The sequence below is a fragment of the Bombina bombina genome, chromosome 6, assembly GCF_027579735.1.
Source record: "Bombina bombina isolate aBomBom1 chromosome 6, aBomBom1.pri, whole genome shotgun sequence".
Taxonomy (NCBI): domain Eukaryota; kingdom Metazoa; phylum Chordata; class Amphibia; order Anura; family Bombinatoridae; genus Bombina; species Bombina bombina.
Genome location: NC_069504.1, coordinates 1,118,511,939 through 1,118,524,422, shown reverse-complemented (window position 1 = coordinate 1,118,524,422; position 12,484 = coordinate 1,118,511,939). Strand labels below are relative to the sequence as shown.

Sequence of the window (12,484 nt, the reverse complement as noted above, 5' to 3'; positions counted from 1 at the left end):
GTATCTCAAGATGCACCCAGATACACGGTTATCCAAAACGGTTAGTTTCACAGAAAACTCCTTATTCCTCCTTAATTATATTATTTTAAACCCTTTCGTACCGGGGTTAATGTGTCTACATCGGAACAACTGTTCCAATGTAAACAAATTGAAATCTCGCGACCGTGCACGTGATCACGAGATTTCAATGATGGGATCGAGTCAGGGGGGCATCCCTATGATGCTAGGCACGCCCTCCAGACCACAATCCCATCAGGGAAGCGCCAGTGGCTTCAGGAAAGCCAAGCGGTTAGGACGTTGTATTCCGTCCTTCGGCACTAAAGCCCAGCAAAATTCAGACGGAATACAACGCCCTAACGGCATTAAAAGGTTAATGAAGTTCTTTGTCCCAAGCATACTGTGTAAGATGGTGTGGCTACGATTACGTCATTGTTTAACCCCATATACTATAACCATTGTCTATAAAAGTATGTTATGCCTTATAATAAACAGAACAGCGATTAGACTTTACTTGCTGCATGTCTAAATGCCGTTTACCGAGATCTCTCCAAGTAACCCATTCAGTTCCAGGCAAAGGTGTAGAATACTGCTAAGTATCAAGTGATACCCCCGGTTATAGGATAACGCCTAACATTATTAGATACAGCATCGCTCAGAAAGAAAAGTAAAAAGAGGACAACTGTCTCATGGTATTTTCTCCTTGGCAAACTTTCTTAAAAGGACATTTTTTTGTACCCAAAAGCCTTGTGGTAGAGAATTTTGCAGCACTATACTAATAAATGATAATACAAAAATGACTTGCTTGAATTCATTAGCGTGTCACTGTGCGTGTAATGTTGCATTACTGTACCTAGCTAACCGTAGGGTTGATCAATCGTTTGATAATTATTACAATGTTATAAGATGTCTGTGTAACCCGAAAACACCTTTCCAATTTACTTTTATCATCTTCAAATTTGCTTTGTTCTCTTTGCATTCTTAGTTGAAAGCTGTACCTATATAGGCTCATATGCTAATTTCTAAGCACTTTAAGGCCGCCTGTTATCTTGGTGCATTTTTACTGTTTTTCAAGTTAGAAAGCACTAGTTCATGTGTGCCATATAGATAACATTGTGCTCACGCCCGTGGAGTTACTTATATGAGGGCACTTATTGGCTAAAATGCAAGTCTGTAAATAGCACTGAGATAAGGGTGCAGTTTACAGAAGCTTAGATACAAGGTAATCACAGAGGTAAAAAGTATATTAAAGGGATACTAACCCCACGTTTTTTCTTTCATGATTCAGATAGAGCATGCAATTTTAAGCAACTTTCTAATTTACTCCTATTATCATTTTTTCTTTGTTCTCATGTTATCTTTATTTGAAAAAGCAGTAATAAAAGGTTAGGAGCCGGCCCATTTTTTAGTTCAGCACCTTGGTAGAGCTGCTGATTGGTTTGTTACATTTAGCCACAAATCAGCAAGTGCTACCCATGTGCTGAACACAAAATGGTCTGGCTCTAAAGCTTACATTACTGCTTTTTTAAATCAAGATAGCATGAGAACAAAGAAAAATTGATAATAGGAGTAAATTAGAAAGGTGCTTAAAATCTCATGCTCTGAATCATGAAAGAATATATCTGCCGGTAGCATAACGCTCCCCATTGGAACTAACGTTCCCCATGATAAAGGAGGGCTCCAGGGTTACTTTGAGCCAATAGCATTGCACCTGAAAGTAGCGAGTGATGACTCTAGGAGTAGCTCCATCGATCGACCTTTTGTGGGAGGGGTGTGGCTGAACGCAGCACTTTCCCGCTAGGTCTCCGGAGTCAGCCAATCAGTGCTAACTCATAAATAACTTCACGGGAGTGAGCACAATGCTATCTTTATGGCACACATGAACTAGCGCTTTCTAACTTTGAAAAACTGTCAGAATGTGCCGAGATAGGAGACGGCCTTTAAGGGCATAGAAATTAGCATATGAGCCTACCTAGGTTTAGCATTCAACAAAGAATACCAAGGGAAGAAAGAAATTTAATAAAAGGAAATTGGAAACTTGTTTAAAATAACATGCCCTATTTGAATCATGAAAGTTTAAGTTTGAATAGACTGTCCCTTTAATGCTAAACCAACTTTGGACGTTTTGTGACATCATGCTAGATAAACGTCCTGTAGAGACCACAGCCTCCTTGCAGGGCTGCGACAGGAAGCAATGGACACTGCAAAAAATGAAGTTTTAAAAAAAACCAAGTTAAAATCCATTTAAAACGGATGAATCATACATATTGCAATGTTTTCTATTAAGTATAATATACAGCTTAGTGCTTTATCACAACAATGAAACAGGCTGTTCAATATCCCTTTAAATAGGCATACACACATTTCTCCTTAGATTGGAGCACAACACGTCATCTATTAGCATCTCTACTCCCTATTAAAAAGGATCAGTCAAAATAACAATTCTTTAACCTGTGATACACAGTATCTCGCAAAAGTGAGTACACCCCTCACATTTTTGTAAATATTTTATTATATCTTTTCATGTGACAACACTGAAGAAATGATACTTTGCTACAATGTAAAGTAGTGAGTGTACAGCCTGTATAACAGTGTAAATTTGCTGTCCCCTCAAAATAACTCAACACACAGCCATTAATGTCTAAACCGTTGGCAACAAAAGTGAGTACACCCCCTAAGTGGAAATGTCCAAATTGGGCTCAAAGTGTCAATATTTTGTGTGGCCACCATTATTTTCAAGCACTGCCTTAACGCTATTGGGCATGGAGTTCACCAGAGCTTCACAGGTTGCCACTCGAGTCCTCTTCCACTCCTCCATGACGACATCACAGAGCTGGTGGATGTTAGAGACCTTGTGCTCCCCCACCTTCCGTTTGAGGATGCCCCACAGATGCTCAATAAGGTTTAGGTCTGGAGACATGCTTGGCCAGTCCATCACCTTTACCCTCAGCTGCTTTAGCAAGGCAGTGGTCGTCTTGGAGGTGTGTTTGGGGTCGTTATCATGTTGGAATACTGCCCTGCGGCCCAGTCTCCAAAGGGAGGGGATCATGCTCTGCTTCAGAATGTCACAGTAATTGTGGGCATTCATGGTTCCCTCAATGAACTGCAGCTCCCCAGTGCTGGCAGCACTCATGCAGGCCCAGACCATGACACTCCCACCACCATGCTTGACTGTAGGCAAGACACACTTGTCTTTGAACTCCTCACCTGGTTGCCGCCACACACGCTTGACACTATCTGAACAAAATAAGTTTATCTTGGTCTCCTCAGACCACAGGACATGGTTCCAGTAATCCATGTCTTTAGTCTGCTTGTCTTCAGCAAACTATTTGCGGCCTTTCTTGTGCATCATCTTTAAAAGAGGCTTCCTTCTGGGACGACAGCCATGCAGACCAATTTGATGCAGTGTGCGGCGTATAGTCTGAACAGTGACAGGCTGACCTCCCACCGCTTCAACCTCTGCAGCAATGCTGGCAGCACTTATACGTCTATTTACCAAAGACAACCTCTGGATATGAAGCGGAGCATGTGCACTCAACTTCTTTGGTAGACTATGGCAAGGCCTGTTCGGAGTGGAACCTTTCCTGTGAAACCGCTGTATGGTCTTACCCACCGTGCTGCCGCTCAGTTTCAGGGTCTTGGCAATCTTATTATAGCCTAGGCCATCTTTATGTAGAGCAACAATTCTTTTTTTCAAAACCTCAGAGTTCTTTGCCATGAGGTGCCATGTTGAATTTCCAGTGACCAGTATGAGAGTGTGAGAGCGATACCAAATTTAACACACCTGCTGCCCATTCACACCCGAGACCTTATAAAACTGAGTCACATGACACCGGGGAGGGAAAATGGCTAATTGGGCCCAATTTGGACATTTCCACTTAGGGGTGTACTCACTTTTGTTGCCAATGGTTTAGACATTAATGGCTGTGTGTTGAGTTATTTTGAGGAGACAGCAAATTTACACTGTTATACAGGCTGTACACTCACTACTTTACATTGTAGCAAAGTGTCATTTCTTCAGTGTTGTGACATGAAAAGATATAACATAGCACAGGAACACATAGCTAACCGAGGGCTGGTTTGGTAGCATCAATGTTTTAAACCTATCACTGAGGCTTTTACCCTTTATGAATGGGAAGCCGGGTAGGCATGTCATACAGTTATGACTACGGCATACTCCCGTGTTGGATACAGCGGAGATTGTTTTGTCCGCCACGGTGTTGTGACAATTTTAACGCATATGAAATGAAGAAGTTTTTAAGTATCTCCTTCTCCAGGGACTACATTTTTACTCTGCTTCAATAACAATTCTTTAACCTGTGATATAAATTGTCAAACCAACAAAATTGCAAATAATGATTTACTGTTTTCAGGAGTAAAAGATTCACTGACCATATCCCCTGAGGTTCAGAAATCCTTATGTGACAAAAACTAATGCAAAATTGTGGTGAACCAGGGGCGAAACTACAGTTTCTATTTTACGTGTGTGTGTGTGTGTGTGTGTGGTGTGTATATATGCGTGTGTGTGTGTGACCAGCAAATACATGCGCGTGTGTGACCAGCAAATTACAGACATTGTTACTACAGCATGGGGGGGCAGGGGTAAACAGTGTCACTGTACAGTACCACTATATACAGTACGGGGGGCTGGACCATGTCACAGACAACTGTGGTCACTTTATAAAGTACTGGGGCGGGTAGGGTCAGGCCAGCCATCTCACCGGCAGATTACAGACTGTGTTACTGACTCACTATATACAGTACTGGTGGGTTAAACAGTGTCACTATATACAGTAATAGGGGGTCAGACCATCTCACAGACTGGGCACAGGTACCTCCTTTTGCAGACATGTTATCTGATTCACATTTTTTTCTGTGTGACATGTAAAGATTTTTTTTTATCAAATTCACTTTTTTTGAGGGGGGGGGGGCCTTCTTAGATTCTTGCACCTGGCGCTGTGGCTTCTAGTTACGCCTCTGTGGTGAACCCTTATGCGCGCCACAACAAAGAGGTGAAACACATAGCTAAAGTCCTTCCAAAACTCTGCAGCTCTTAACCATAAACAGCCAATGAGCTGTCACACACAGCTGCCAATCATAAGAGTTTTCCTCAATGCTTACAGATTTGGGACTTTAACTATGTGTATATAAAGTTTTGCAGGGGTTAAACGCTTGCTTTTCTTTGACCATTAAAAAGGACCACTAAATACAGTGAGATATTATTAAAATCAAATAGAGCTAACATTAACATATAAAAAAAAAAAAAAGTTTAATATTTTTTCTTTGGAACATTGGTGACATGATTGATGTCTTCTAACCACAGGCAGGTACATGTATAGGCACCTGTGCGTGCGTGTGTAAAAGACGCAGGTGTCACCAATGACATCACAATTCGTGAATGCGCTCAGGCCATGAGAATATATAGAATAATGTGCAGAGCAAGCAGCTGTCACATACTGCTCTGAGACAGCTGTACATGTAAATGTTGCTGCAATTGTTAAAATAGGCAAGTGTTTTACTTGTCATTGTGAAGTGGTTGTTGCAAGTATTACACGTGCATCTGATGCACGTTTGTTAGCATAATAAGTTACAAAAATTGAAATGTGGCAACATTTAGCTGTACAGTTTTTGTTTGTGAATATAAAATCTGTACTTCCTTATACAGGTAGCCCTCAGTTTACGCCGGGGTTAGGTTCCAGAAGGAATGATTGTAAATTGAAACTGTTGTAAATTGAAACCCAGTTTATAATGTAAGTCAATGGGAAGTGAGGGTGATAGGTTCCAGGACCCTCTCAAAATTGTCATAAGTAACACCCAATACATTATTTTTAAAGCTTTGAAATGAAGACTTTAAATGTTAAACAGCATTATAAACCTAATAAAATAATCACACAACACAGAATATATAATTAAACTAAGTTAAATGAACAAAAACATTTCCTAAACAGCATTATAAACCTAATAAAATAATCACACAACACAGACTTCACTTGAATTTTTCAGCAGTTTTTTCTATGCATTCCAATCTGGACTGATTTATAGACAGGAAGATCTTGTTCCTTTGAAATCTGCTCGATAGCTCAGGTCTGGTTAAACTGATTAATTTCAACTTGCTTAGCTTTGCTACAACACAAGCAGACAGCTCCACCTACTGGCTATTTTAATATATGCACTGCTTCTCAATGCTTTTCAATAGCAGTCACATGACTGGAAAAAAGGTTGTTATTCTGAAACGGTGTAAATTGAACCCTTGTAAAACGAGGGCCACCTGTAATTTTCTTTAAGAACCCTGCTTTATGAGACTATATAATTTCAGACATTCTGCATACTTATGGCATTTTGAAAGAACATGGTAAAGAGGGGAGCTGTACACGAGCGTGCACCTCACATTAGATACTGAAATTAGCGGGAAACCCCCACAGGTAATGAGCGGTCGAGCTGCAGTGGTGAAAGCAAAGAGTAAGCACTTTTACATTTTATAAATCCTGTAACTGAATTTGTTGCCAATATTGATGTTTATCAATTCATTTTAATCTAACTGCAAACAAGTTTTGAAGGTTTCACTTTAGCACGACTTGAAAATGACCTCTAATCACAATAGAATGGCATAATCAGTATATGTATAATAAAAAGACAATGCAAAAAGCACTTAGTTTGAATTTCAAATAAAAGTAGATTTCTTTCTGACAATTTTTAAAATGAGTATTATTTTCCCTCCTATTGCATCATGTGACAGCCATCAGCCAATCACAAAATGCATTTACTTACATTCTTTAAAGTTTGGACATGATCAGTAAAAGCAGGTGCCTCAGAAAGTGTGCAAAAAACATTGTCCACATTTAGATAATGGGAGTGAATTTGAAAGTTGTTTATCAGAATAATGAAAGTTTAATTTTGACATTAGAATTCCTTTAAAGGAACCTCCTGCACCCCCTATATCAGGCAGCAGGAACGGTAAAAAAAAAAAAAAAAGCTATTTTGAAATTAATATTGTTTCTGGCCACTTTGAAATGGCTGCCAAGCTCAGCCCACTTTTGACAATGATCTGGGCTGCATTAAAGGCTTCACTAGTTACAAAAGACTGAAGTGCTTAGATGTAGTCAAGTTTGTGTTGTCATCAGTGGGTGGAGCTTGGCAGCCATTTCAAAGTGACCAGAAAGAGTAGTCATTTTAAAATAACTTTTCTACTGTTCCTGCTGCATGATATAGAAAGGGGTGCAGGGGCTATTTGCAGCTTAATCAAAGTTAAGACAAAGGACAGTATACACCAATTTTCATATAATTACATGTAATAGACACTAATATAAAGAAGAATATGCACAGATACTGATATAAACATCCAGTATAAAACCTTTTAAAAACTTACTTTGAAGCTCCCAGTTTAGCACTGTCGAGGTTAGACTGGGACACCCACTGATAGAGGCTGGCAAGCAAAAACAGACAGTCCACCCCCCCTTCCCCAGCATATGAAAAACCCATTACACAACCAGGGGTCTGTAGACATCAGTATACATCTAAAACTCTGGGGCTTGGTTAAGAGTCTGAAAATCATTACAATGTTATTTACAAATAAGCAAGACTGTACATTTGCACAAAAACACTTCCAGATGGGCTGTATAAATGGATCATTAATAATTCAGCCTCTTCAGTCTCCTCTCTGTAGGACTTACACAAATTTAAACTAAACATTTGTTATTAAACACATTATCTAGGACATAGGCTTCTACATAAAGCCCATCTGTTAGGAAAGCACTGCATTGGTTTAAACCAATTTACAACTTAAAAACGCTTCAGGGAGTTTGCACGTGGCAAGTTTCATACAGTACAAACACATGTGTTTAACCCTCTTGTGTCCTTACCGTAAGAGCATATTCTGTAAACAGAACCAGTGATGTGAAATGCAGACATATGGGTCAAATAAAAAAAATATATACAGCACAAAAATAAAGAATCAGCACTCAATACCCTTCCTTCCTAAACAGAGTTTCAGATTTACCTCCCTAGCTCAGCCTGCAGAGCACAGAAAACGATGTATAGATAATACAATAAGTTTATTTTGCAGTTTATTATTATTTTAGATATTTTTCAGTAGATGAAACCAGAATAAAAGATGTGCAGTCATTTTAGTTTAGCCTGTTAACAACAAGCCTTATAGGGACACTACTTCAAAAACAAAGTGTTTGTTTTTATTAAACTCCCTGTCACCCTTCCAAAAGGTTTAAAGGGTTATAAAATGTAAATATTGTATTTCATGATGCAGAAATAAAATATTAAAAATATAAAATATTTTCAAAATGTCTTCTATGAAATAATTTAATTAATTTGTATGGGTTCTTTGTTGAAGAGCATACCTTGGTAGGTAGTATGCATGTTTCTGAAGGCAGAGGCTTTGCAAGAATGTGCACAATGTATAACATTGTTACTAGCATTCTTGCATATAGTGCTCTGAGTCTAGACACAAACTGCTCCTGAGCCTGACTACCTGCTTTTCAGCATAGAAAACTAAAAGAAAATTGCAAAATAAAAGTATATAGTCTCTATCAATGTCCAAAGGAATGCACTCACCAATCCAAACTGTGTAGTACCAGGGTGCCAATTCATCCAGAACAGAACACTGCACTCAACGGATTTTCATTGGAATAAAATGTCCTATATATTTTATTCCAATGTAAATCCAGTATATGTGTGTGTGTATATATATATATATATATATATATCACACACATTTATCTGACTTTGATACAAAATCCCATTTCCTGTGGAACGTTTATTTTTAACTTGGTGTTTGTGCCCTTAGTCAAAGAAAATATCAACTGCAGATGAGCAATAATCTGTTTCTGACATATGACTAGCGCTGCAGAATATGTTGCATCACTATAAATAATAATAATAATGACTAGTACAATGAATGATCCCTTTGACAGAATGATTTGAACATTTCTGTATAATACAGTTAAAGGGACACTGAGCCCATTTTTTTTCTTTCACGATTCAGATAGAGCATGCAATTTAAAGCAATCTGTATTTTCACTTCACTAGATTTTTCTTTGCATAAATGTTTTGTAGAGGATTTATTAATGTAACCTATACAGGGTTTTTTTTTGTTTGTTTGTTTTTTTAAAAAAAGGAAAGTTTCGCTTATTTTTAAATAACATTGCACTGATTTCCGGACGCCTAACCAAGCCCAAAGTTTTAGAAGTAAACTGATGTATACCTACTCCAGCTTGCTCCCGTTTGTGTAAAGGGTCTTTTCATATGCAGAGGAAGAGGGAGGGTCTTCTCGTTATTATTATTCTTTATTTATAAAAGCGCCAACAGATTCTGCAGCGCTGCCAATGGGTACAAGGATAACAGTACAGTGGAGAAACAATACGATAAGACACAAAATTTTACAGACAAATACAGGGGGAATTGAGGGCCCTGTTCTTGGTATACAACCACTTTTAGTGGGTGTTCCATCTAACCTTTTCAACAGAGCTAAACTAAGTTTCTAAGTAAGTTTTTAAAGTTTTTTTCTGCTGAGGGAAGTTAAATAACCCTAGAGCAAGCCACACAGAAATGTAAGCACCATGCGTACACACAGTGCAGGGTGATCACACAGCAGGACTGCTGATAGGCTTGTATTTAGTGTATTGTAGGAAGTGTTACTGCCCATTTCTAGAGGATCTCACTATCCCTCTAACCAGACTGTGCTTCAACTCCTCCCACCAGCAGCAGCAGTGTTTACTGAATGTTTCTGTTCTCTGTCCAGAGGGAACTTAGTTCCTTCTGCAAAAATAGTGCAGGAACTCCGTTCCCATGCGTTCCCGCTCGACTTGACCCCTGATGTAGGCGGAGGCATTTGTGCTTATATTTATGTTTGTGTCTTTATATTGTAAGCTGTATTCTTTAGGGGCGATTATATGCTGCAGGCCTATAGCTCATTTCTGCATATTAGTTTATATTGTGTTATGGCTAATTGTGTCTCGTTAGTTGTCATTTAATCAGCACTTATCCTGTCAGGTCTGTATCTGGGCTTATACAAACTACTACAGCAGATAAGGACATCCTCAGTATATACAATGTGACTTGCTCAAAGAGCTGACAATCTAAATCTGGCAAGAGATACACATGGTGACGGCCAAGGATGGCACAGCACAAAAGTAAAGCTCTATCTCAGAGGTATCCAAACCTTTGTAATAAAAACCACATTGGTATTAAGGGGAAGTGACACTAAACAATGAGAAGAAATTCTATTAAAAATGTTTTAAAGTCCTTTCTTGTTTTAAAGGGACAGCAAAGTAAAAAATAATCAAATTGATTGGATGGCGCATTACATTTTAAAAACAACTTTCCAGTTTACTTCTGTTATCAATTTTGCTTAGTTCTCTTGGTATCCTTTGTTAAAGAGTAATCCTATTTAGATTTAGGAGCGTGCACATGTCTTAAAGGGACATGAAACCCACATTTTTTCTTTCGTGATTTAGAAAGAGCATATCATTTTAAACAACTTTCTAATTTACTTCTATTATCTCTTTTGCTTTATTCTCTTGATATCACTTGCTGAAAAGCATATCTAGATATGATCAGTAGCTGCTGATTGGTTGCTGCACATAGAGGCCTTGTGTGATTGGCTCACACATGTGCATTGCTATTTCTTCAACAAAAGGATATCTAAAGAATTGAGCAAATTAGATAATAGAAGTAAATTGTTAAGTTGTTTAAAATTACATGCCCTATCTGAATCATGAAAGATTAATTTTGACTAGACTGCCCCTTTAAACCATCTGGCAGCAGCGTTAGCAACATTGTTTATAGCAATGTTCTACAGTTACATACCATGTTGCCATAGACTGCTAAAGATACGTGCACAATCCTGAGCCTCTATCAGCCTACCTAGGTTTAGCCTTTAACAAAGTTTATCAAGAGAACAAGGCAAATGTTATAACAGAAGTAAATAGTAAAGTAATTTAAATTTGCATGTTCTAGCTGAACCATGGAAGTTTGTGACCTTAGTCATGGATAGCTGTACAAAAGACCCAGTATAGCCTGTTTGCACCAGGCAGCTGTTGTCTCTTTAATAAATAAAACTTATCTAGAATAAACATCCATCACGCAAATCAAGATAAGAGTCACAGCTTGTGAGCAAACTGAAAACTCACATCACATAACCAGAGAAGCCAGGGGTGAAGGGGCAACAGAGACCATGAGCGCTGTGTGTGGCACTTTGTTAGAGGTAAAGGGTAGCGTGAGATGGGCATATGGGGCGCGCGCACGTGAGATGGGCATATGGGGCGCGTGCACGTGAGATGGGCATATGGGGTAAAGTTGCACAGCTGTCCCATACCTTGAAGCCATAGTGCTGGCAGGTCCGGCAGCAGTCACACAGAAGCTAAAATAGAGAAGTTGGCAGCAAACTGCAAAGATGAGGATGCACAGAACACACCCACAGAGTGCAACCGAGAAGCTCCGTCCCGCAGTCTGCGCACTCCCTCGAGTTCTCCGCTGTTCACATAGGTTCATCCGCACAACTTATCTACCAATTAGAAACTGGCTAGCGGGCACGCTCACTGGAAACCAAAGGGGGCAAAGACTATCTTCTCGCGATATGTGAGCGCGCACAAGAGTTGAGGGGGCGCGGTGCATAAGAGGGCGGGATTTATTGATAGACGCGAATGACAGGTCGTACAGCCAATCAGCACACGGCGTTATAGAAGTCTGTCAGTCTGTGGTGCATTCTGGTCTTCTCCGTCCGCAGTCCTGTCTTGTCACTGCTGAAGACCCCCATCTCCTCTCACTGCTCCCACTGACTGCAAACCGGCGACATGGGGGCTCAGCTCAGTACGGTAAGCCCGTCACACCGACCTCTCCGGTTTATAGTTTTAGTCAGCAAGAGCCAGCTCTCCGGTTTATAGAACGAGTCTAGTCACTAAATAGCGCGACGCTGAGTAGTCCGTATAGAATCACTTCGCCTCCCCACAGGCTTAGTGATTCTAGGGTTGGGTCAGAATAACTAATTCTGCTCGTTACCTCCACTGCAGAACTTTTACCTAAGTCAGGGGGCGAAGCTATGGCACAAGTGCCCCCCCCCCCCCTGGCACCCATAAGTCAGCTGGCACCACCCCCGGGTGCTGGGAGTCATTGGCTGCAGCTGTAATGCCTCATGGACCCGTCCTATAGGTCAGCAGCTACCTAAATACACCAGAGCATTAATAGCAACAGATATCTGCTTTAGTGACTTTTATAAAAGGAAAAAGGGCGTTTTGAGCACATAATCTATAAAAGGTCCCTGCACCTTGTTGTGTATTGTATGATGGTGACTCTGTCAGACAAGGTGATAAGATTATACATTATTTTAGTATTTTTGTAGCCAGCAGGGCCACCCCCTTGTTAAAGAGGCATAATAGTCATATGGTAAAGTCTGTAGCTGCTTTAAGTTCTGTCTAGAAACATGTTGCATTATTCTTGTATTAGCTTTTACTACATGCATTTCTGTTTGTTTCAGGGG

General features: G+C 39.8%; 2 protein-coding genes across 3 annotated transcripts in view; one reads left to right on the top strand and one right to left on the bottom strand.

The window, feature by feature from the left end:
* Window positions 1–11,662, bottom strand: part of LOC128664261 (poly(U)-specific endoribonuclease-A) — a 169,486-nt gene extending 157,824 nt beyond the window's left edge. The window contains exon 1 of one of the 2 annotated variants that reach the window (XM_053719080.1): window positions 11,324–11,662. In XM_053719080.1, the coding sequence (XP_053575055.1) occupies window positions 11,324–11,499 (176 nt within the window). In that variant the 5' untranslated portion in view covers window positions 11,500–11,662. The remainder of the gene's footprint in view (window positions 1–11,323) is intronic. The other variant, XM_053719079.1, reaches the window with a different exon arrangement.
* Window positions 11,663–11,671: 9 nt separating this feature from the next.
* The window catches only part of LOC128664262 (NADH-cytochrome b5 reductase 3), an 81,215-nt gene continuing 80,402 nt past the window's right edge, over window positions 11,672–12,484 (top strand). Inside the window, exon 1 of the mRNA XM_053719081.1 lies at window positions 11,672–11,822. Within this exon, the coding sequence (XP_053575056.1) occupies window positions 11,802–11,822 (21 nt within the window). The 5' untranslated portion in view covers window positions 11,672–11,801. The remainder of the gene's footprint in view (window positions 11,823–12,484) is intronic.